This window comes from Oreochromis niloticus, linkage group LG14 (assembly GCF_001858045.2).
Source record: "Oreochromis niloticus isolate F11D_XX linkage group LG14, O_niloticus_UMD_NMBU, whole genome shotgun sequence".
Classification (NCBI taxonomy): domain Eukaryota; kingdom Metazoa; phylum Chordata; class Actinopteri; order Cichliformes; family Cichlidae; genus Oreochromis; species Oreochromis niloticus.
This window is the reverse complement of record NC_031979.2, coordinates 12093145-12116248: the sequence shown is the minus strand read 5'-3', so window position 1 is coordinate 12116248 and position 23104 is coordinate 12093145. Positions and strand designations below refer to the sequence as shown.

Genomic DNA, 23104 nt, shown 5'->3' with positions numbered 1-23104 from the left:
TCTCCTGTTCTTAGCTGGCAGGTGTGGCACCCAGTGTGGTCTTCTGCTTCTATAGCCTATTTGCGTCAAGGTGCAATGTGCCGTGTATCCAGAGATGCTCTTCTGCATTACCAACAAGAGGCAGTGGCTCTACTTGCGTTTAGAGGCAGCTGAGCCAGTGTACCTATCAAAGTACGTGTTTATGTGAGGTGACATTACAGAGTACAGACGTCAAGTCTACTTTGTCATGTTTTAGAACCTGAAAAAGCCTTCGGTTATTTGGATTAATGAGTCTTACAAAAAAACCCTACAGTTCTGAATAGTTCTGAATAGAAACAGATTAGTGTGTAGTTATTTATTTAATAAAAATTCACTCAGTGGACAAAGATAGAGTTAAGCCTCAGTGATTGGACACAGCAGGAGTAAAATTTGCTTTACTACCAACAGGTTTTGGCTGGAATAATTAAACTGTGTAAAAAGGCCTGATTCTCTTTTTTTTGTTTGTTTTTTTAAGTCTTGTTTACTTTAAAAGTGTACCATAGTGCACATGAACAAATACACTCTTTTCCAACCAGTGCAGGAGTTTTACTACTACTGCTATTCTTGTACTCGAGTACTCTTTAACTTTTTTATTGAGTTTTACTTTTCAATAAATTTAAAACTACCGTTGTCAGTGTAAATGCCCCTACTGAAAGTATCTGAACACGCAGGCAGAAAGCCTGACGGAGTGAAGCTGTCACGTGTCCTTGGCACTGTGAACATAAAGTTAAACTTGCGAGGTCACGTTTGATGAGAGCACCTCTCAGTCTCTCAGAGATATATGGAGTTTGTTTGTTCTGTTCGTTGTATTACATAACCCTGACTCTTCGCCTGCTACACGTCGCCTTTTATTTACTGAGCCAGATTAGATGTGCACGGGCGAGTCTAAATTAAAAAAAAGCCCCATACAATAAATAAAATTAAGTTCATTTTTTTTTTTTTTTTTTTTTACATCAGTCATTTTTAAGCTGAATCACGTCTTCAAAGAACTCAGACACTCAACTTCTCCAAAAATAACATGACGAGGCTAAACGCCGCCGGCCTTCACAGTCCAAATCCCACCCCCTGCCACCCCCCTCTTCCAGGACTGAGTTGGTTTGATCCTGCATGGCGTAAAGTTTCCTTCCGCGTCGAGCACGCCAAGAGTCTGCCGTAAATTCAGGAGAAGAAGAAGAGCGCCGTGCGAGAGGCTTGCACAAAGAGGAGAGAGGCAGTTACGGTAAGATGCTGAGAAAACTCGCCTTTTATTTGGTTTACCTCGACTAGCGCTCTGTGGCAGTCTGCGGAGACTCAAACCTAAGCGATATCGGACTCGTACCATCACCAGACACCTCTAAGAGAGAGCCAATATACCGCTTTTTACGTCAGCTATTAGCTCTAGACTACAGCCGACTCCAGTGTTACGCAAACTGAGGTCAACTTGTGTAATCCTTAAACCACGAACATTATAAGGTAAAATTTGATCACCTTTAAACGTGCAATTTATATAACTATTGTGTGTCTGCGTTCACCGGTATTTTGTGTAATGTGTTTACAGTCAGCGTTGTCACGCTCCAGAACATAGTCAGAGCCCGGTTCCGCTGGTTACTATTTTATCGTTATTTATTAATTTGTGTAACGTGTAAAGTGGGATTAAGTCAGCTATAACGGAGCTAACTGACACTCATAACTAGTATAACCGGTGTGTAGCGTGATATTACGTGTGGTACTACACACGCACACTCGTGGGCCAATCTGGACTGTCCCACAGCTGATAACGCTTTCGTGACTGAAATGCATGTTTATTTTAGGTGAAACAGCTGGACCGTAGTGATGTCCCCATTGAACTGCTTCGCTTTTATCAGATTTCGGGTGTTGTTGGACATTTTTGCCCCAAATTAACAACTCACTTTATGTGGTTGTATTTTTAAACAAAAGTTTCTTACTATTTTTCCAAATATGCCACTTGTTAGTAGCAGCGTGTGGGTATCCGGTGGGATTTGTCTGTCACTGTGGGTCATTTAAGTCAGTGATCTTTTAGGGCACATGTGTTTGTCATGGGTGAGGATATAGGAAAAATAAAAAGCGTTATTCATATAGTGTTACTCCAGGTTTTCTTTTATGGCTACATTACAGGTATCTCTGAAGCAGTCACATGCAGGTCACTAGAAAGTTACTGTGTAAAAAGGGCACCTATGATGATGCAACAACTGACCTGGCTCCTTGTGAGTTGTACATGTCTTCTTTCTGTCACAGGAAAACAAAACTAACATTAAATACCAAGATTAGGTCGTTATTCTTTTATAAAAGAATCAGCCTGGCAAATCTCCAATCTGGCCCACTAGTGTGAAGGAGGACACAGAATTTGGAGTTTCAGTTTTTAACTTTTACCTTTTCAGTCTTTTCAGTCTAAAAACAGTAATTAAAATCCTTTTTTTTCCTTCCTACTATCTGCTTTTCACAGTAGGTCCACAGTTAAAAACTCTGAATTAGAAAAACCTTGTTTGATAATTAAAGCATTCTGAGAGATTAGCTACAGAACATTTTTCTGTTAATTTTATTTACGTGAATTGAGTTCAATAGAAAATAGAAAAACTGATATGTACTGTTGAACTTTTCCTATATTAAAAATATGAGGGATTAAACTTCTTTACACTGACAGAAAGGGGATTTTCACAGATCTGGCACATCTGAAGTCACTGTATGTGGCCCATGATGTAAAATGAGTTTGACATCCCTGGTTTTAAAAAAAACCTTTTGGCTGGCTTTTTACCAGGTTGAAGGTTAATACATGATTTCAGGGTAAGGGCTTGGCACCGGTTTGTGTTGCTGAACTTGAGGGTAAGAGGTTGGGTCAGCATATGTGGCCCTTCCCCTTACACACTGAGTGGAGCGGGCAGCAGCCACTTTTAGGGAGTAAAGGAAAAAACTTTTATGAGAATTGGTTCTCTCTCTCTCTTTTTTTTTTTTGTGAATTATCACAGTTTTGTCGTGTCATTAGCCAGAAGCAAATTGGCATTATGTAGTGATTTACACATTTACCTAAAAAGTGAAAGAGCTTAAGTTTAAGCTGGGGAGGAGACATAAATTTCATCTGGCTTGCATCAGAAAGGGAAGCTGGAGTAAAAGGAAAAAAAGTTGCCAACCATGCGTACCTACCTGCTGTTGCAACACTTTGTCACTAAGGGTGCAGTTGAAAGTAGCTTTTTAGGTAACCGTGTTCTTTGTGACAAATCGACCTTTATGTAACTCACTGTGACGTTGAGAGAAGGTGTGGGTTTTGTTTTCAGGTTGAATGGCAACCTGGTTTCAGGTTGAATCGCTTTCACAACTTGGCGCATGTGATTAGAGGATCACCAGGGGGTCCTTTGTCCCTCCTTGGGGGGATACTCCCACTGGGTTTAAATCTGGGACTCTCGGCCATTTGACCTTAGAACTGAAGAAGCTTCTTGGATGAGAGGTGAAACGTCTTCAAGCAACTTAAAGAAGTCCAGACGCTTTTCTTTGCAAACTCCTTTGACTTTTCAGGTTGAGTTCTCTGATACTCCCAAGAAGTCACTTATGTTGTTGGAGGGGTGCCTCTGGGGCTTTTAGCTTGGATGCTGCTTGTGGAGTTTGTTTTTCCTGTATGGTCGCGGTGACACTTGGCTTCTAATAACGCTACCTGTTTGAATAACCTGTTCGCTAAAAGGGTTTGAAAGAGTTTATTTAAAAATAAGACCTTTAGCTAGTTCTACTTAAACACTCAAAGATTTATATATTTTTATATCTTGCAAAACATATATATATATATATATATATATATATATATATATATATATATATATACATATATATATATACATATATATATATACATATATATATATACATATATATATATACATATATATATATACATATATATATATACATATATATATACATATATATATACATATATATATACATATATATATATACATATATATATATATATATATATACATATATATATACATATATATATATATATATATATATATATATATACATATATGTATACATATATATATACATATATATATATATATGTATATATATGTATATATATATATATATATATATATATACATATATGTATATATATATGTATATACATATATGTATACATATATATATATATATATATATATATATATATATACATATATATATACATATATATATATATATATATATATTATATATATATAATATATATATATACATATATATATATATATATATATATAATATATATATATATATATATATATACATATATGTATATACATATATGTATATATATATATGTATATGTGTATAGGTGGATTGTTTATATTTTTAAGTGTTTTTAAAGGGTGTGGATCATTTTGAGCATTTTATCTTCATCAGTCTTTGATGAATTTATCTATTTAGTTGATCTTTTCATCTAACTGTAATTTTCCTAACTTCACCTGAGATTAAATTAGATGCAATCACACTGTAATACTTTAAAGATTTGTAAAATTTCCTTTTTAGGAATTGGTTGATAATGTTTTCTATTATGTTGGGTTGTCATGTGACTTTTATCACCGTGACTCTTGTACCCACTGTGATAGGGCTGAGCTACCTATGAAATAGTTTGCTTAATAAATCAGTGACTCGCCAGTTTAGTTTAGTGTGCACGGTAACACCGATTGAATGTCTGCATGGCTAGTTGTTCATTAGCCATCTTAGAGGATCAAAGAAGCTTCGTGTCATTGTTTTCAGTCTGTGAACCAAACTGAAACCTGAGCACTCAGAACATTAGGTCCTCTCGACCTCGGTATGAAAAGAGCCGGTGCCGTTGCTGCACGACAAGAAATTCCTCATGCACCGAAGGCTGTGGTTTACAATGCCACATTATCCCGAGCCAAATGCAAATCCTAGTTGTCTGCTATTGTGTGAACACAAGGTGTCATTGTGTGCTATAATGCATAGCAGGTTGCTTACATATGTTAGCAAGGGTGTTGTCTGTGTGCATTAGCCTTTATAAGCTTTGTTTATTTGGAGTTTAACATGCAGCCAGTTTTAAAATGTGATTTTCACAGATTGATAGCGCCGTCCTCATGTCAGTGACATGTTCACTGTAAACCATGGGTCTGTAGCTAATGGGCTGTTTTAGATCTAAATCTGTTGTGTGTTGAACAGTAACGGAATGATGTCCATCCTCAAGAGTCACGACTTAACCCCCCAAATACATAAAAAATAAATTTATGACCAGAAAAAATGGTCAATTATTTGTTTTTGTATTGTTTTTTTTTACTTTAGCTGTGTTCTGTCTTTCCTCACGCAGAGGACCCACATGCCAGACATGGACACCGAGACCACCCACACCGAGCCCGCAGTGGATGAAGAGGCATCTCTCTTCAGCACCATGGACCTCTTGCTGTTCTCCGTCATTGTCGGCTTTGTAGTTTACTGGTTCATGTCCCGCAAGAAGCCTGAGCCCATTCCCGAATTCAAAAAGCTCGACACACCGTGAGTATCCATCAGCTTTCAGGTTCCATCTGGGTCGTGAACACATGACATGAGGTTAACGAGTTGAAACTCTCGAGGTAATTTAGTAGATCTGCTCAATAGCTTATTTTTTTTATCTTCAGTCACAGTTTTAAATTGTTGCAGTGGTAATGGTGCCTTATTGTAAACTATCGTCACGTGTAGATGCACATTTAAACTGTACAGCTGGAGACTCGTGGGTCAAAGTTTGCTTTCAGAGCCAAGTTGCGTCATATGTAGGCGGATCCTCATCAAGAGCTGCTGCTCTTTCTAGCTGCAGTTGCATTTATGTATCCAGGGACCGGCTCTAATGGTGTTTGCTGAATGAGCTCATTAATGAGGACATTTATTGGGACACACAGATGATTTGTGCTGGTGGATAAACCTTTGGTCTTTAAACTAATTATGTGTCTTGTGTGGCCAGACTTCAGCTTCTTATCACCTTAACCTGGCAAAAATGTGTTGGACTAAGTTGCATAAGTCATCTGTGTCGTATTTAATCTGTTTTTTGTTTTGTTTTTTTAATCTTTACCAAAAAACTTCTTGTTTTCTAGACATAATTCTAAACATGTAAGGATTGATGTGAATTTACAAATGCACAATGAAAGTGAAGATTAAACATAGACTTCTTTTTTAATTTGTTTTTTTTTTTTTGAATACATCTTTTCAGGTATATTTTAATTGGGTATGATACTGACCCAGAAAGCTTGATTGGTTGTCAATCACAATCACAAGACCATTGCATTTTATTTAATTCTTTGATTGTATTCATCCTTGGCCAGTTTTTATTGATTATTTTTAGGAAACTTATATTCTTAGATGTATTTATTTCTTACATTTTATTTTATGCTTAGGAAACCCTGTAGTATGTCGTGAGTTCAGCATATCTAGGTTATCTGGAATCACTTACCCCAACACTGGCAATCAGGCTAAACAGTCACACGAAGACACTTAACCAGCTCCCTACGTTAACCCAGGGTTACCTTTGCGCATTCACATGACCGGGGTGGTGTTGCACCAAGTAATCACTTTTAAAGGGGTGTTTCACAGCTCGTGACTCCTTTTCCACAGAAAATGATCCCTATGAGCGCCACCTGCTCCAGAGATGTTATTAGATGGTGATTAAAAAATCTATAAAGAGCATAAAAAACTGCAACACTGTTGTAAAAAAAGACAGGAGATGAATTGCTAGTGTACAGAGCAATCAAATAAACATTTTAATTCTGTTTAATGATTTTATGGCCGAGTGTGTTGTCTGTGCTGCTTTTTATTTCTAAGGTGACGGCTGCGTGTTAGATGTCTGAAACTTTAAACTGCATACATTTAAACATTGAAGCTTACTGTCCCATAGCCTGATCAAGGAGATGAGGAAATCACTTCAGTTTCTCATCAGATATTGGTGAAATTGATTTGATGCATATTTCTGTGACAATGTGTCACACAGTTTGCACTTCATTCTGTGGTTTTGGTGAGGTACAGCTTAACAAGCTGCAGATAGAAAACGTGTTCCCTCAGCAGAAAATCTCTATTGTGTTTAACCCTTTCATGCATAGTGCTCACTACAGTGGACAGCTATTCAAAGGCTGTTTTCTTGTATTTGTGTCAGTGTTGATGGTATACTTGCACATAAACACAACACACAGTGTATATTATTTATTCGTTTGTCAAGTTCATAAGTCAAATCATATGTTGTCCACCTGTGGACATGTAAAAAAACCTCTTTGAAAAGTACATGTTTAAAAAATGAAGTTCAAAAATATTTTTTTCATGCCTAAAGATGAATAAAAATACTAAAGAAAAAAATCCTGATTGAGGTTGTTATAATCCATGCATGAAAGGGTTAACAGACACTGTAAATAAAAGAATCAGTGAAAACGTGGCACTCCCAGATGATTATAAACCAAAACTTAGGACATAACCTCCTCTGACAGTTTTAGTTTTATTCTCTTAATTGCAGACTCGCTGCTCTTTTTAAGGGCTTGGAAGTAAAGAATTCAAATGGGCTTAGTCTACATACACATTTGACATGTCAGCAAGCACAGTTTGGATGTCCTGTTGTAGGATTGTATGCTTACAGGAAAATAAAATTATCAAATATTTGCTGCCAACAGAAAAAACACAAACCTTAGATGCAACTGAAAAACTTTACACATTCTCTTTGCAGGCTTCTGAGGGATCTTCTACGAATAGTGACTCGGTTTTCTAGAGAACTGATTGGTCAGCAGGTGGGATTTTCATACCTGTTGCTCTCTGATCTGCAACATAATCTACTCCAGAGCTGGTTGGCTCTATAGCGATATACTCTGTAAAGAAGGAAACCATCTTCCTAGTACAGGAAACCCAGGATCAAGTCTGAATAAGCCATTATCCCGGTTTTTAATTCAATCGTCTGATGTTTCCTCCCACATGATCATTTCCAGCCACTTCCTCACATACTTTAACCCTGATATCAGGCCTGTGCTCGCTATCTGCACATAGCCACAGCCATGGTATTGGTATTTGAGTTTAAAAAAATGTAGTTAGTCAAATTGTTTTTTATTAATATGAACGAAATAGGTCAAAGTTGTATAGTCATTTTTAAGAGTAAAATATATTTTTTTTTATTTCTTTTTTTAAAATCACAGTCTAAAAGCTCAAAGTATTTTGCCACAGTCTGAGTATAGCAGATCATAAACCAGTTACAGTTACAAAAAAAAATTCAAAAAGAATTACTTTGCCCTCAGCTGCTCATCATAGCTGTTTTTAGTACTGAATATTTCCTATAGTTTAACATGAATAAGCGTAATGGGGAGTGTTCTGTTTCAGCCTTCTTTATGAATGAAAAGTGTTTTCTCCTCAGACGAGGCCTCAGGATGTTCTGTCTCCAAGCGGAGACTGACGTCCTTAGAGTAGAGCGGCTGAGGACTCTCTAGTAAATGTTTCACTACTTGTGACCTTTGTTTTCTCTCACCCTCTCCTTTCACACAGTTTCTGTCCTCCCATAAACTCACCCGGTCTTTCTGTCTGGCTCCTCTTCCTCTCTTCTGAGCCCTCCCTCCCCACTCTGTTCACTCCAGGTGCAAGCCTGTGCAGATCACGAGTGGGCGTTCCTCTCAAGTTACATCCAGTTGAGTTAGGGTCACAGTTCCATCCGACCACATCCAGCTGTTGGGGAGGGCTCATTCAGTTTCTGTAGAGACTACTTACCCCCCCCTCCAATGGAGGCTTGGACTTGACTTGCACTGGCCACATTTTTGTCCACTTCCAGGCATAAGCTTTATTTTTCTTTATTTTATTTTTTGGTTAAGGGGGAAAACTAAAAAAATGAAGCAAAAGGAAATTCTGACCATTTGTGTTAAGGCAGGAATTTGGTTGGAAAGGAGGTAGTGACCCCTGGAGAACATGTTTTTGTTGAGGGTGGGCCTAAAGAAAAGGGAGTTTGGGGGCAGCACACCCTCAAAGCTGGTCTCCCCTCCCCTTAAAGGGGCAGTGATAGTCTAACTGCTATGAAGGGGGCGTAGTTTTGTGTGTCTTTCCTGTGCTTTTGTTTTTGGCCCTGAACCCGTTTTGAAAGTTCCCTGGAGAGCGAACTAGGCAGGCGCACCAAGTTCCCTTTTGTGAGCCCTCTCCAAAGGTGGAAAGTTGAGGCTGAAGACAAGCAATCCTTTCTTTGTCCACAGTTAATTTTTTTTCTTTCTTTTAAATCTTCCCCACCGCTGCTTTTTACCCTCCCCTCGTCGTGGGTGCGTGTTTGTGTGTGGGTGCGCTCTGAGCTTGCTCCACCATTGGAGAAGGGCCATGTCACAAACGAAATCCTTTTATGATAAATGAGGTTGCCATGGAAATGACATCCCCCCCACCCCCCCTTCCTCTCTCCTCCAGTTAGGTGGGGGCAGGGATACTTCAGGGGAAAAACATACCATTCATTGCCCCCCCTCCTCCTTCTCTTTTCTCCTTTAGTGGTCCACTGAAGAGTTGCTCTGATAAGCAGCCAAATTCTCAGATTGGACTTTTTTGCTCCTAACACCTCTCAGGCTGGAGAGGAAAAGGGGCGGGGATGAACAGGAAGGCATTTTCAGCCCGAGATCGCTTCAGTGTGTTTGTGTGTGAGTCAAACGTGTGGGTCTGCAGCTCGGCTGGATTTTATGGGAAAGTCAGTTTCCCACCATTGTGTTCTCAGCGGTTGCCAGACACTCTCAGGGCTTGTAGGCTGCTGCGCTCGTGCATGTGTGTGTCTGTGGAGTTGTGTAGAGCTGCTGGTTTCACAGAGCAGTACAGGAAGAAGCAGAGTTCAGATTGTGTTTGAAGCGTCTAAGGGGAAGTCGGGCCGCTCTACAAACCTGTAAATATCTCTCTGACTTTTTGGGCTGGTGTTACTTTTCCATCTCGCACCTCTGGACCGTCCTGCCCTTTTGTTTTTTTTCTTCCGAGCGTGGCGGCTCCCGGTGTTGCCTAGCCAGCGGTGCTAGTGGCAGTGGTGAGCTACAGGGCTGCATGCCATGGGCTGCGTCTTCTCCCTGCCAGAGGACAGGAGAGATGCTGCTGAGAGGTCAGTGACATGTTTGATTTACTGCTTCAAAGCATGATGCAGTGTGTTTTTAGTGCTGCTTACATGAACGGTGATGTAACATTTTTTTGTAACATTTGCCACTGGCTGCCTACTGATTAGGCTGATAGCACAGACCACATTTGCAAGTAATTTGTAAGCACTGAGTAGTAGCTTGTTTTCAGTAAAACCTCTGCACACAAAGCGTAGCTGTTTGTTTCAAGACGTTAAACGAGTGCTATAAGAAGCTATACGTTGTTTCTGGAGGTTATGTAAGACGGAGATAATATCTATTTGACTGCAAGTCCAATTTGATTATTGGCTGCTCTGTTTCTTTTCTTGTTTTCCCTTTACCACATGGGTCACTTGCACATTTACAGTCTTGTTTGCTTTAGTTCTTTATATCAACTTTGCATACGGCTCGGTTTCCATGTTACTGGCACATTTAAATAGAAAGGAATGGAAATGCATGTCATTCATTGGTTGTGGCATCATAAGATCAAGATCAAGGGATAACTTCCTGGATTGGATCTTTATCTTAATTTCTTTTTGTGCAACTAATTACTGAGCAGCAGGTTGGAGGTTTGTTTTATCACAAGAAGCCAGACTTCCTTGCATTTTATTTTGTTGTGGTCCCAGGCGATAGTTGTCCAGGTTTTTCAAGTGGTTTTTGGGAGGGTGTTTTGGTCATTTTCAATCCATCGTCTGTTTCTGACCATTTTCAGAGGAATGTTTTTTGTTTGCAAGCAACTTAACACTGAATAAGGGATGAGCCAGTGTTGTCTACACATGGTAGACATCTTCACAAAGAACCAGTTTTGTTCCCATTTCTTTAGTTGAATCTGCACAAAATGCCAATAACAGTTTGACAGATTCTCAAAGAGCTAAAAATTGGCACATCTGCTCTGCATTAAAAATCTGAGAGTACTGGATAAGTGGAAAACAAAAGACATGTCTAAACAAAACCCCAGCATCTCTTATGTCCTTTAGAAACGGGAACAAATCCAGCAAAGACCTGACACAGGACCTGAGAGATGTTCACTGAAGCCTCACCGGAAGAGGTGTGAAAATCAGTGGCAGGTCTTTGGATCACGGCATTGTCATTGTGTAAGGAGGAGGTTGAAAGTGATGCAGTGAGTGTCTATGGCCATCCTTAAAATACGGCTAAGGCTCTGTCGGGGTTTGAGGCTACACCTCAGCTGGCTAGCAAATCCACCACACCTGTTGGTGATTGATCCTGATCATCACATTTTATCTGAACATCATTATTTGTATTTTAGGCTGCAAGGATGGGGAGATTGATTCATAGTCACAGCCTTTGCTGCGTGTGTATATCTGATGTATTGTAATGTAACCAGGCGCTGCATTGACTTTGAACTCGCGTAACCTTGCTGTTTTGTAATTTCACACAGAAATCCTTCCTTTTGGCCGGTGGTTCAGAGCTGATAACACGTCAAACAGATCCTGCTGAAGCTGTCAGGAAGGGTTTCGCTTCAGTGCAAAGGCTTGTTTTGAATTTTGATCAGCAATTTGGTTCAGAGGAAAAACTGAATGAACCTGCTTTTTTTTTTTTTTTTTTCTCCTTTAATATATAATTACACATTCAACATTAATCCCACACATACTGCAGGGGATAGGTTCACTGAGGTTGTACTGGTTTTTTTGCCCTTTGTTGGGAGTACAGTGTACTTTGGAAACCCGTCTTACATCATAGTTTGCATCAAATCAAATCAATATGTTGCTGCTCAGCGTTAATGGCTTTGCTGGAGGTCTTGTCCTCCTGAATCATGGAAATCTAACAGTGTGTTCATCTTGCTTTAGTATTTATGCTCGTAGTCATGTGTGGCCTGCGTATTCCTTTATCAGTGCAGATGTCCACTCAGGGCTTTGATGCTGAATGAAGCTGTGCTGCCTTTCATTTTGCTGCGTGCTGCTGTTTTTTAAATGTTTCAGTCCATTAGTGACTGACTTGGTAAATATGAACCCAGAGTTTAAATCATCTGATGTAACACATTATATATTGAGCAGTGTGTAATGAATGCATCTGTGCAATGCTTGTGTAATAGCCTTCTCACTGATGTAAGGATTGCATCAACTGAGATTAGTCAAGACTTGCTAAACATTTCTTTTTAAACTGTGTCAGCTTACAGTAAATGCATCACTAAGCTAAAAAATGTGTGCTTAAGTAAAACAAAAAATCCCCATCTTTAAAAATACTCAGTATGAAACAGAAATGAGAAGCCTTTAAGTAATCGAGTGAAGTGACGCTGCACTGAGTCTCATACCCACTTAACTCTCCTCAAAGTATTTAAGTGGTGCTGCTAAACTGCATTGTTAGGTGTTTTACCAACACCTCCACTACCCCAGTATCCACCTGTAGGCTCCAACTGAATAATCGTTCCCTGGTTTCCGTATGTAATATTTGCTCTGAGTGATGAGCTCAGTCTAGATGCGTGTCGCGTCTCCCTGAGCCTAGTTCTCCCAGACATTTTTTGTTAAAGGGGGTATTTTCTTTCCCACGGTTGCCAAATCTCAAAGGGGGTCATGTGATTGTTGGGGTTTTCTGTTTTCTTTGCATTATTGTAGAGTCTTACAATAGAAAACACTTTGAGGCACCTGTTGTTGTTGTTGTTGTTGTTGTTGTTATTAAATATGCTATATAAATACTATTACATTCAAACTCTAAATTCAAATTCTGTTGCTGTAATAAGTCATTTTAATACATTATGTTTAACTCATTTGTGATCATAAACCAATTCTCCTTAGCATGTGGGATCCTGTATTTTCAGTTTTTTGTTTTTTCTTCTCCGCCTGTTTTTGTGTTGCGTTGATGGTATTTTTGACTCAGGACAGGCAGCATAGTTACAGTTTTCGTGTGTTTGTGTATCTTGTTGGAGCAATCCTCTTCCGAGAGTCATCCTTTCAACGTGCAAACGTACATTCATCAGCCACTTTGTTAGGTACAGCTGTTCAGCTGCTCTTCTGTTTCTTGAACATAACAGTGAGTTCACTTGTTCGCAAATGGCCTCCACTGTTATTAGATCTCAGTCCAATACAATCACCTTTTGGGATGTGGTGGAACGGGAGATTCACATCGTGGATGTGGAGATGAGAAATCTGCAGCAACTGTTTGATGCCTTCATGTTAATATGGACAAATCTCTGAGGAATGTTTCCAGCATGTTGTTTAAACCATGTCATTAAGAATTAAGGCTGCTCTGAAGTCAAAAACAGGTCTAGCCTAGCTACTGGCAAGGTGTACCTAACAAAGCGGCCACTAAGTGTATAAATGTCCTGTCTCCAGCAGATTTTGCACTCATGTCCCAAACATCCAAAGCTTCTGGCTGCTACACAAATCTTTGCACCCACCTATTAGATGTATGAGGTCATGCTCGTGACTGTTGATTCAGTTCAGGTTTAGAGTGCGTGTGCAGCTGATGATTTAACTAAGGCTTAAAAAACAAAAAGTACTTTGACCTCTCCAGCTGTCAGCCATTTGGAGGACAGAAAACTTGCTGTAATTCCTCCATCAGCTTCTTTGCAATGGTTGTTACTGCTAAATGGTTTTCAACCATAGTGTCTTTGTAAAAGGATGGTCGTCTCTGCTTATTTATAATTGGAATATTTCATTATCTCTTCCAGGACACCCACCACAAGAGAGACCAGTTTCATTGAGAAAATGAAGAAAACCGTAAGTAATGCTGCTTTATCAGATATATTTTAAAATAACACTCCAGACTTGCAGAGTTAATGTTGTGGTTATTCATCAGCTACTAATTATCTTTATGGGCCCTGCAGAGTAGTTTTGTTGCCCTCTTGCTGAGTGGACGAAGCATACAATAACTGTAATGGTATCCCTGCTGATGTGACCACATTAAGCTCTTGATTTCCAAACAATGTTTTGACTTTTGTGGAACTGTTTTATAGCCAGAGCTGAGCAAAGACTTAACTGATGTGGTTTTTGAAGAGAATAGTTCAGATACCACCGTGGTGGCAGGAAGGATCTTTGGCCACCACTGAGGTTTAACTTTGCCCCCGTTTTTGTCTCGAATGATCGCAGCAGTTCTGAAGGTGGCAGTTTATTTTATGGCACAGATTTACACATGGTGATGGAGTGTACAGAGCTGTCTGCTGGGGGGTGAAGAAGAAGGGAAAAAAGAGTAACTCGATTATGGAGTTCGTGCAGAAGTCCTATAGTTCAAACGCAGGTCTAAGGATGCATTTTATGTAGATTTAAATAGATTACATACTTTGTGCTATAATGCATTTGCATTATGTAACATAAATGATGACTGACTATCTTTGTGTACAGGGAAAGAACATCATTGTGTTCTACGGATCTCAGACGGGTACAGCAGAGGAATTTGCTAACAGGCTGTCCAAAGACGCTCAGCGTTACGGCATGAAGGGAATGGTTGCTGATCCAGAGGAGTATAGCATGGTAAGTACTGCCACTGAATGAAATACACACCACAATGAGCATAAATGCAGTTATTCTGCGTTGTTCAAACATGAAATGTTTGATTTTAATGATTTGAAGTGAACCTTCTCTAGCTCCTAGATAAATAAAACATGTACACACGTCATCACATCAGTTGTTCCAGTCACAGTTGGATGTAATGTCTGCTTATTAAGAATCAGTGTTTGCATCCATTTTAAACTTCAGCGTCTCCGATTCTCTCTCATTACAGGGGGAACTGTCCCGTCTGTCTGAGATTAAAAACTCACTCGCCATCTTTTGCATGGCCACCTACGGAGAAGGAGACCCAACTGATAATGCACAGGACTTTTATGACTGGCTGCAGGAAAATGATGATGAGGATCTCTCCGGATTAAACTACACTGTGAGTTTTTATGCTCAACTTTGGCCAGTGTGAATTCTGTCAAATTAAAAGCGACTTCAGGAGAACTTTGTTTTTGAAAGTGATCTACATAGAAAAAGCTTTTAAGTTTTAAAAAGCACAACACAGACAGTGAAATGGATGCTGGGCAAGATATCAGTGAAGTTTGTCGTATGTCGGACTGTTACTTCCTACCAATCATGCTACACTGCCATGATGGAAAACCCAGTCAGGTTATAAACTGACCTTTTTTTTAAGGTAAAGAATAAAAACTGGAGATGACGACGATGATGATACTTGGAATTTGAGTCACCAGCTACACAGCCTGGATTTGTGTCACGCTGTTCATGTGTGACATCGTGTTGTTGTTGTTGGGATTCTATGTCCTCATTTGAGTGAAATATTTGATTATGGTTAAACTTTAAGCTGGTTAAACTTTTTTTTTTTTTTTAACAAACCTCTTGTTTTCACTGTTGTGCATATTTTGCCATGTGTGCAATTTGAGGGAGCAGGACAAGTGGAGGACAGAATAGGAAGTGGCATGCCTAAAAACCAAACTATCCACAGCAGATGAACCGTATCTGAAAGTCATATCCTTTGACTTTTGATGTTTCCCATTTTCTATGCAAAATACGAAGAAATGAGGGGTGACTCAAGACTTTTGCGCATTACTGTGTTTTGGTTTTCATCAGTAGAAAACCAGTCGGACATCTGCAGTGATCTCACAGTTGCACGGGATTATTTCGAGGGTGTTATTTTTGTGGCACTGAAACAAAGCCGTGTACTGGCCACTCTTCATTCTGTCCCGGTCTGTTTTCAGGTTTTTGGTTTGGGCAACAAGACGTATGAACACTACAATGCGATGGGGAAATATGTGGACAAAAAGCTGGAGGAGCTGGGAGCAACACGCATCTTTGATCTTGGTATGGGAGACGACGATGGCAAGTAAGTGACTGACAATTTCTCCGTGCTTAAAAAGAAGTGCGCTCCACATTTTTGGGTAGTGCAGCACTTATTGTGGGTTGAGATAGATTAGACCTTTTTGGAAAAAAAAAATAAAAAAAAAAATAATGCTTTTTTTGGCTCTTAGCCTTGAAGAGGACTTTGTCTCATGGAGAGAGCAGTTCTGGCCAGCTGTCTGCGAGCACTTTGGAGTGGAAGCCTCAGGAGATGAATCAAGGTGAGTTCAGGGACAGTTTGTGCCATGCATCATCATTTCATGATTTCCGACTTTTGATTTGGCAATTGTGCAACAGTTGCCTTGAGACATTTTTACCTTTCTCTCACCCTGCCTGCTGTTTTTTGTCCTGTTGCATCTCTAAAAAGAAACTACAAACACAACACACAGGATGACTTGCTGTGATTCACTCCATATTGAATTGGTATGTCTCCGCGTGTGCACAGCTTGCAAACTGTAGTCTGTTTTGTGTCTCAGCATTCGGCAGTATGAGCTGAAGGAGCACACTGACATCAACATGAACAAAGTGTACACTGGAGAGATCGGCCGCCTGAAGAGCTTTGAGGTCCAGAAACCGTGAGTATCGTAGCAGAAACTCTAATCACTGCAGTGGAGACCAATCAGTCACTGCTAGCATTTCACCTGCATTTATGACAAACTCCAGAGTGGGTACAAGTGACCCTTTCTGCCCTCTAATGGTTAAAAAAACAACAAAAAAAACCCAACCCTAAACTTTTTACTCTCTTATATATAAAAAAGCTTTATTTTTAAGTGCTGCTCTTTTATTCATAGGCCTTTTGACTCCAAAAACCCCTTCCTGGCTCCAGTGACTGTCAACCGCAAACTAAATAAAGCTGGTGACCGACATCTGATGCATCTGGAGTTGGACATCACAGGCTCCAAGATCAGGTTAGGCTGGATGGGATAATTGCTTAGTAATCCTTTATCTCCCTGATTTCATGCAACGATATGCACAGCCCTGATGTATTTTTAGCTTTATGAATTCAGCTCAAAGTCTGAATTTTTTTTTCTCTTTCTCATTTCAGATACGAGTCTGGAGATCACGTTGCAGTTTTTCCCACAAACGACTCTGCGCTGGTGAACAAGCTGGGACAGATACTTGGGGTTGACCTTGATGTGGTTATCTCTCTTAATAACCTTGATGGTATGGCATTGACAGACCCAAAGCACCTTGACCTTACAGCTCATCCCTCCCACAGTCTAGTGAAATCTGCCCTTGTTATTCAAACTTGCAGTATCAGCTCACTTAATGTCTGAGTGACAGGGGTACTGTTATATTATGTAATAGCAGTAATTTAGCGGTAGTATAAATACTTAAGTTAGCTGTTGTTATAAAGGTCAGTTGTGGTGATTAAGGCTGCTCATTATCACTGACTGAAAGTTGAGTAATAAGGCTACAAATGTGAAACTCTTATCAATTCGCACCTTAAACTTGCTCAATCAGACCACGTGCAGTTTATTAATACAACAAAAACTTGCCTATAACCACACTTTAAAGCTATTTTACCACCAGTGTGATAGAAAGGTGAACCCATAAATCCACTGAAGATACCCAGATACATTTTAAATCTTTTTCTGTTACCTGTTGACCATTAAAGTGTTTTCAGAGTAGTGTCCTTGCTATTTTGTGTTTCAGAGGAGTCCAACAAGAAGCATCCGTTCCCCTGCCCCACCACCTACCGCACAGCCCTCACTCACTACCTGGACATCAGTCACCCTCCCCGCACCAACGTCCTCTACGAGCTGGCGCAGTACGCCTCTGATCCCAAAGACCAGGAGAATATGCGCAAGATGGCCTCCTCCTCCCCCGAGGGCAAGGTCAGTAATGGGTGGTAGTTGGGGGTTTGGGGCAGTGGTGGCATACAGCATGTGTGGTTGCCTGCACGTGCCTCCCAGAATCCATTTTGTAATCAAAGATCGTTGCGTTAAGTTCTTGCAGATATAATTATGTATCGACTTCCTTGTGCGGACGCTGGACAAACGGGAGTCTAGGGACAGACCAAAATTTTTCAGTCCTTTGCGTCTGAGGCTGAGTTTTAATTGAAGCTTGGTCAGTCGAAGAAAAGAATTAAAGAGCTTGGACCTGCCCGTCCAGAGTTAAATATTCAGCAGCAGTCCACGGATCTTGGGAGATCGTATACATGGACGTTCTCCAGCACGCTATATGACAAGCGCAGTTGGTTAACTGGGTCTGAGGTGAGCAGTGCCTTGTTTTGTTTTCCGTGTCTGCTGTGTCAGAGTTCTCGTACTGAAAGGTTGTGAACCACCACAGTTTTACGGGACTTAAAGCACTTAACAGAAAAGTGGAAAAGACTCAAGCAGTTGTAGCCACTTGGACAATAGCGTAGATTTTTTTTTTTTTTGCCTCCATTGGTCTGACTGCAGTCACTCTGAGATTATAGAAGGTTTGCAAATAATTGCGGCCTAATTTATAAATGCAGAGAGATTGCCTTCAGTCTGAAGGAGCCTTTGTCAGCGTAACTCAAGGAAACGGATTGCATGTGATTGCCAATTTGACCCCATTCAGTTGCAGACTGACTCTTTTGTTTTGTTTTTTTAAATAATTCAAATTTTATTGAATTCAGCATAAAACCGTCAAAAGCAGTTCAAAGACACTGACACAGAGAGGTATGAAAGGCTGTTTGTATAATAACTTATTGGGTGGTAATGATTTGCCAGGCGTCTGGTTCAAACGAAGTTATATTTTCACTTTGTCTCCAGGTATGACATCGCAGAAAGTGTCCCAATGTTCCTTGGCCATCTCATTTTCATAATTAAGCCCTCCCCAACGTCTTCTCACAGACAGCAGTGTTCGTCTTCTGTTCAGTCCGCATTTTTAGTGTCTGAGTTTGTTACTAGCCAAGAATCAATTCTCACGCTGATTGACATATGGCAAAGACTAAGGAGCTTGGAAAGAAAAGCGTCTGGACTTCTTTGAGTTGCTTCAAGCAACTCAAAGAAGTCCAGACTCTAACACCACCTCTAGTGGTGGTGTTAGAGTAGCTGTTATCAAGTTAATGTAACAGAAGCTGGATCACAAAGCTTACATGAACTGTTCTCTGCTTATTTGCAGGCCCTCTACCAGAGCTGGGTGTTGGATGCCAGCAGAAACATCCTCGCCATACTGGAGGATATGCCGTCACTGAGGCCTCCTGTCGACCACTTGTGTGAGCTGTTGCCCCGTCTCCAGGCTCGCTATTACTCCATCGCCTCCTCTTCTAAAGTAAATCCATTTTCTCTGCAGTTGATAGAAGGAGTTAAAGTCATATACTTCTGTTTTAACATTAATTGAGGAATTGAATAAGCCGTCTGACTTTTAGTAGCGAGCTGTTGTTAACACTTCTCTTTTATGCAGGTTCATCCCAACAGCATCCACATCTGCGCCGTCGTGGTCGAGTACAAGACCAAGACTGGCCGCACCAACAAGGGAGTTGCGACCAATTGGCTGAAAAACAAACTGGTCACAGACAACGGGCACAAGTCCACTGTCCCCATGTACATCCGCAAGTCTCAGTTCCGCCTGCCGTTCAAATCCACCAACCCGGTGATCATGGTCGGCCCTGGGACTGGAATTGCTCCGTTCATGGGGTTCATCCAGGAGAGAGGCTGGCTCAAACAGCAAGGTATTTACAGACTAATGTTGTCTAACCTTGACAAGAAACTGATGAATTAGGGGCAAGACCTCCAAGCATGTTTGTTATTTCTGTCCTTGTGTACGCTCTAACAGTTAAAGGCTTTGAATCGTGGGTGCACATGAGAAATCGATGTAGGCAACTAGTTATAGTAAGGAATTTCTATCTATGTTAGCATGTTGCGCTATCATCTATCACTAGTGCAAACCTGGAGAGTGTATCCAAGGTTACTGTCTGTCAGTATGTGTGTACGGATGTCCCCGAAATGCCTCATACGCACGCAGTGAGCTAGGAAGAGGAACATTTATAATTAACATTTGCTTTGCTCTGTGGCTGTCATCTGATTATAGGAAAGGAGGTTGGAGAGACCGTGCTGTTTTTCGGCTGCAGACATAAGAACGAGGATTACATCTACCAGGAGGAGCTCGAAGGCGCAGAGAAGAACGGAGTCTTAACACAGCTGAATGTTGCCTTCTCCAGAGACCAGGACCATAAGGTACAGCTGCCTACGAGACTCGGAGTGGTGCATTATATCAGATTTCCTCTGTTGACAATGTCTTGTTACATCAAAGTTGGGAAATGTACCTGGATTTTGTGTTAGTAGTTGATGCGTCTTTGGTAAAATGAAAAATTAAGATGGCAGAAAAACGTTTGATCGTTTACATTCAGTTCTGTCTGGTTGTTTAGCTGTTTGTAGATAAATACACTGTTTTCTGTGCAGGTTTTTGACACGCACATATAAACATTGTTTTTCTGTTTTTTCAAAATAAAGGTGTACGTGCAGCATCTGCTGACAAAAAATAAGGAGCATGTCTGGAAGTTGATTCACACGGACAACGCTCATATCTACATATGCGGGTAATTAGCACGTTTCAATTGTTACGTGTGTGTGTGTGTGTGTTATTGAAGTATGCAGATGATACCACTGTGGTTGGGCTCATCTCTGATGGACATGAGATGGCGTAGAGGGCGGCGGTGGAGAACTGTCTTGGTGGTGCTCAGAAAATAACGTAATGCTGAACGTCCTTAAAACCAAAGAGATGGGTGGAATCTGTGTCCACCTTTAGGTTTCTGGGCACCCACATCTCTGCTGATCTCACCTGGATCAACTCCCTGGTAAAAAAGGCCCAGCAGCAGTTGCACTTTCTCTGTGTCCAGAGGAAGAATAAGGTGGCCTTCTACTGCTCCTCAGTGGAGAGCGTGCTCTCCTACTGCTTGGGTGTTTGGTACGCAGGGGCCACTACTGAGAATAGAAAGGTTGCGCAGAGGGTAATTAAATCTGCCCCAAAAAATCATTGGCTGCCCTCAGCCATCTCTGGAGGCCATCGCCAGATCCTCCTGTCTCAGAAAAACCAGGGCCATCACAGGTGATCCCTGCACCCCGCCTACCACTTGATTGACCTGCTGCCTTCAGGTCAGTCAGGTCCCAAACCTTCAGCTTCTTCCCCTGGGCCATTCAGACTGTTAAGAAACACTATGTTAGCTCGTTAGGTGAACTTTCACACTGTGGAGCCAGTCAGGAATTCTCCACTACATGGAAGTGGTGCAAGCCTGGATTCTCTTTAGCAATGTGGCGCCTCCTAGTGAAATAGTTGTGAAATTACAGTAAAGAACTTCTGTCTTATTTTAGAGAAGCATTGCTCACTGTCATTTCTTTCCTGTTATAGAGATGCAAGGAACATGGCTAAAGACGTGCAGACGGCTTTCTACGAGATTGCGGAGGAGGTGGGAGGCATGACGCGCACCCAGGCCGTAGATTATGTGAAGAAACTGATGACCAAGGGACGCTACTCACAGGACGTCTGGAGTTAGAGCCTCAAACCTGGCCTCACTTTGTGCACATACAGTGGTAGTTTTAAAGGTTTTTATCGTCTGCCTTGGTCTGGACTGACTTAAAGAAACAAATGAATCCATTTTAAACCTTGTGTTCGTACTCACCCTGGTTCACCTTGACAGTGACAGCTAACTGAAGAAAATGAGGCAAACTCTACCTCAGCAGATCTTACTAAACCAATAAAGCAACCTCCTTACTTTTGTTTGTGGACAGGCAGCTTGTGTTTGCTGAGATCCTCACACGATCCTAACTGTTTCAGCCCTGTGCTTTCCGGGGAGTGTAAAGAGCCTCAGTTTTATAAATGAACGAATTGGTGTAGAAGCCCACCCGCTCTAAATTCTTAAATCATGAGTATTTGATGCACAAGAGTCTCATTTGATTTTGTTTTAATGTTTTATTTTTATTTTTTTTTATTAGCCTCAGATTTAAGGTGTCACACCACAGCAGTTTATGATGCATCGTGTGTGTGTGTGTGTGTGTGTGTGTGTGTGTGTGTGTGTACACATGTGTACGTGTGTGTGTGTGTGTGTTGCAGTGTAAACACTCAGAGAGAAAAGTCGGCGCCCATTCATGTCTCAGCCTGCTCTGAGCTGATTAAGTAACCGTTTCCTAGCAACAATAAATAAATATCTAAAATGTTTTTAAAGTTTTTATTTGGTGTAACAAACTGGCATCGCAGGTACAATTGTGTGTTTACCTTTGTGTTTTGACAAGGGGGTTAGCCTTTTATGCAGACGTTGCTGTTCATTTGAAAGAAGAATGGTAACATTTCGAGAGGCACCGAAAAAAAGGAGACGATCATATATGAAAACCATGAGATTATGTGCTTTTCTTTTCTTTTAATACCCTGCCTTTTAACATAGAGAAAATAAATATTTTTAACCAGTGATATTTTAAAGCATTTTGTATGTTAGAGCCTGCCTCCCACGGGACTGTTGTTTTCTGTGATATTCACCTAAAAGCAGAGGATTGTGGGTTCATTGGGTGGCAGTGGCAACTCTAACACGATAACCACCTCTGTTTGACTTTCTTACACTCTTCTGCGCCTCTCCCCCTTTTTGTCTGACCACACCTGCGCCGCTGCACGCAGAAGGTGGCAAGACGTAGCCGAACATTTCGCGTGTTCTCCCATTTCAGTCCATCAGAGCTCATCACGGAGCTGTGGGGGAGTTTGAGGTCAGTCAGGCAGTGGAAGTGCAGTGCCTTTTTTTCCCTTCTTTTTATGATGCCTTATGTATGGTGTTGGCAGTAAAGTCTGGATACTTCATTGTATGTTTCTTCTTTCTTGCTTATATTTTGATAGAAAGTCAAGTTCATCTGAGACACTTTACCCAGTGCTGTCACTTTTATCATTCCTCTTTATAATGTAATCATTTGATTATATGGAGGCTTGCTTTTTTTAATTAATAAAAAGACTGAATAATTTTTGGAGTTTTGTCTTTCTTTCTCTTTTTTGTCGGGGGGGGGGGCATTAGAGGTATGTAAGGGTTCCTGAGGCACCTTGCACACCTGTTAGCAGGTGTGATTCCCTCTTTTTAAACCAAATTCAGATACCAGAGGAAGACTTAATTTTTCTACATCACAATGGCTCAAGTGTTCTTTGATTAAAATGCTTCTGTAGTTTAGAAGACAGTGCATTATTCAAAGAAATGTTCTTTCTTTATGCTACTCTACACTGACCTGTGAAGGATTCAAACATAATAAGGACACATAACTTGAGATCAGTCTGTGATGTATATACATAATGGACTTATCT

The 23104-nt window shown here is 40.6% G+C and overlaps 1 protein-coding gene across 3 annotated transcripts; it reads left to right on the top strand.

The window, feature by feature from the left end:
• Window positions 1-1081: 1081 nt before the first annotated feature.
• On the top strand, window positions 1082-22773 carry porb (P450 (cytochrome) oxidoreductase b). 3 transcript variants are annotated; one of them, XM_005454340.4, is made up of 16 exons: window positions 1082-1237; window positions 5336-5520; window positions 13705-13753; window positions 14375-14503; window positions 14754-14906; window positions 15724-15848; window positions 15994-16083; window positions 16339-16437; window positions 16654-16770; window positions 16908-17026; window positions 17519-17700; window positions 18956-19105; window positions 19238-19505; window positions 19865-20010; window positions 20287-20372; window positions 21182-22773. In XM_005454340.4, the coding sequence occupies exons 2-16, from the start codon at window positions 5345-5347 to the stop codon at window positions 21324-21326; spliced, it is 2034 nt and encodes a 677-aa protein (XP_005454397.1). In that variant the 5' UTR covers window positions 1082-1237; window positions 5336-5344; the 3' UTR covers window positions 21327-22773. The 3 variants fall into 3 exon arrangements, with proteins under 3 accessions (XP_005454397.1, XP_003449358.1, XP_005454398.1); XM_003449310.5 differs by lacking the exon at window positions 1082-1237 and adding an exon at window positions 1277-1470 and having other exon boundaries at window positions 21182-21326; XM_005454341.4 differs by lacking the exons at window positions 1082-1237; window positions 5336-5520 and adding an exon at window positions 9618-10066.
• The last annotated feature ends 331 nt before the right edge of the window (window positions 22774-23104 follow it).

Coding starts and splice junctions, on each gene's coding strand:
- porb (XM_005454340.4), top strand. CDS start 5,345: ATGCCAGACATGGACACCGAGACCACCCACACCGAGCCCGCAGTGGAT. Junction 14,504..14,753: donor ATCCAGAGGAGTATAGCATG/GTAAGTACTGCC, acceptor CTCTCATTACAG/GGGGAACTGTCCCGTCTGTC. Junction 19,506..19,864: donor AGGCTGGCTCAAACAGCAAG/GTATTTACAGAC, acceptor ATCTGATTATAG/GAAAGGAGGTTGGAGAGACC.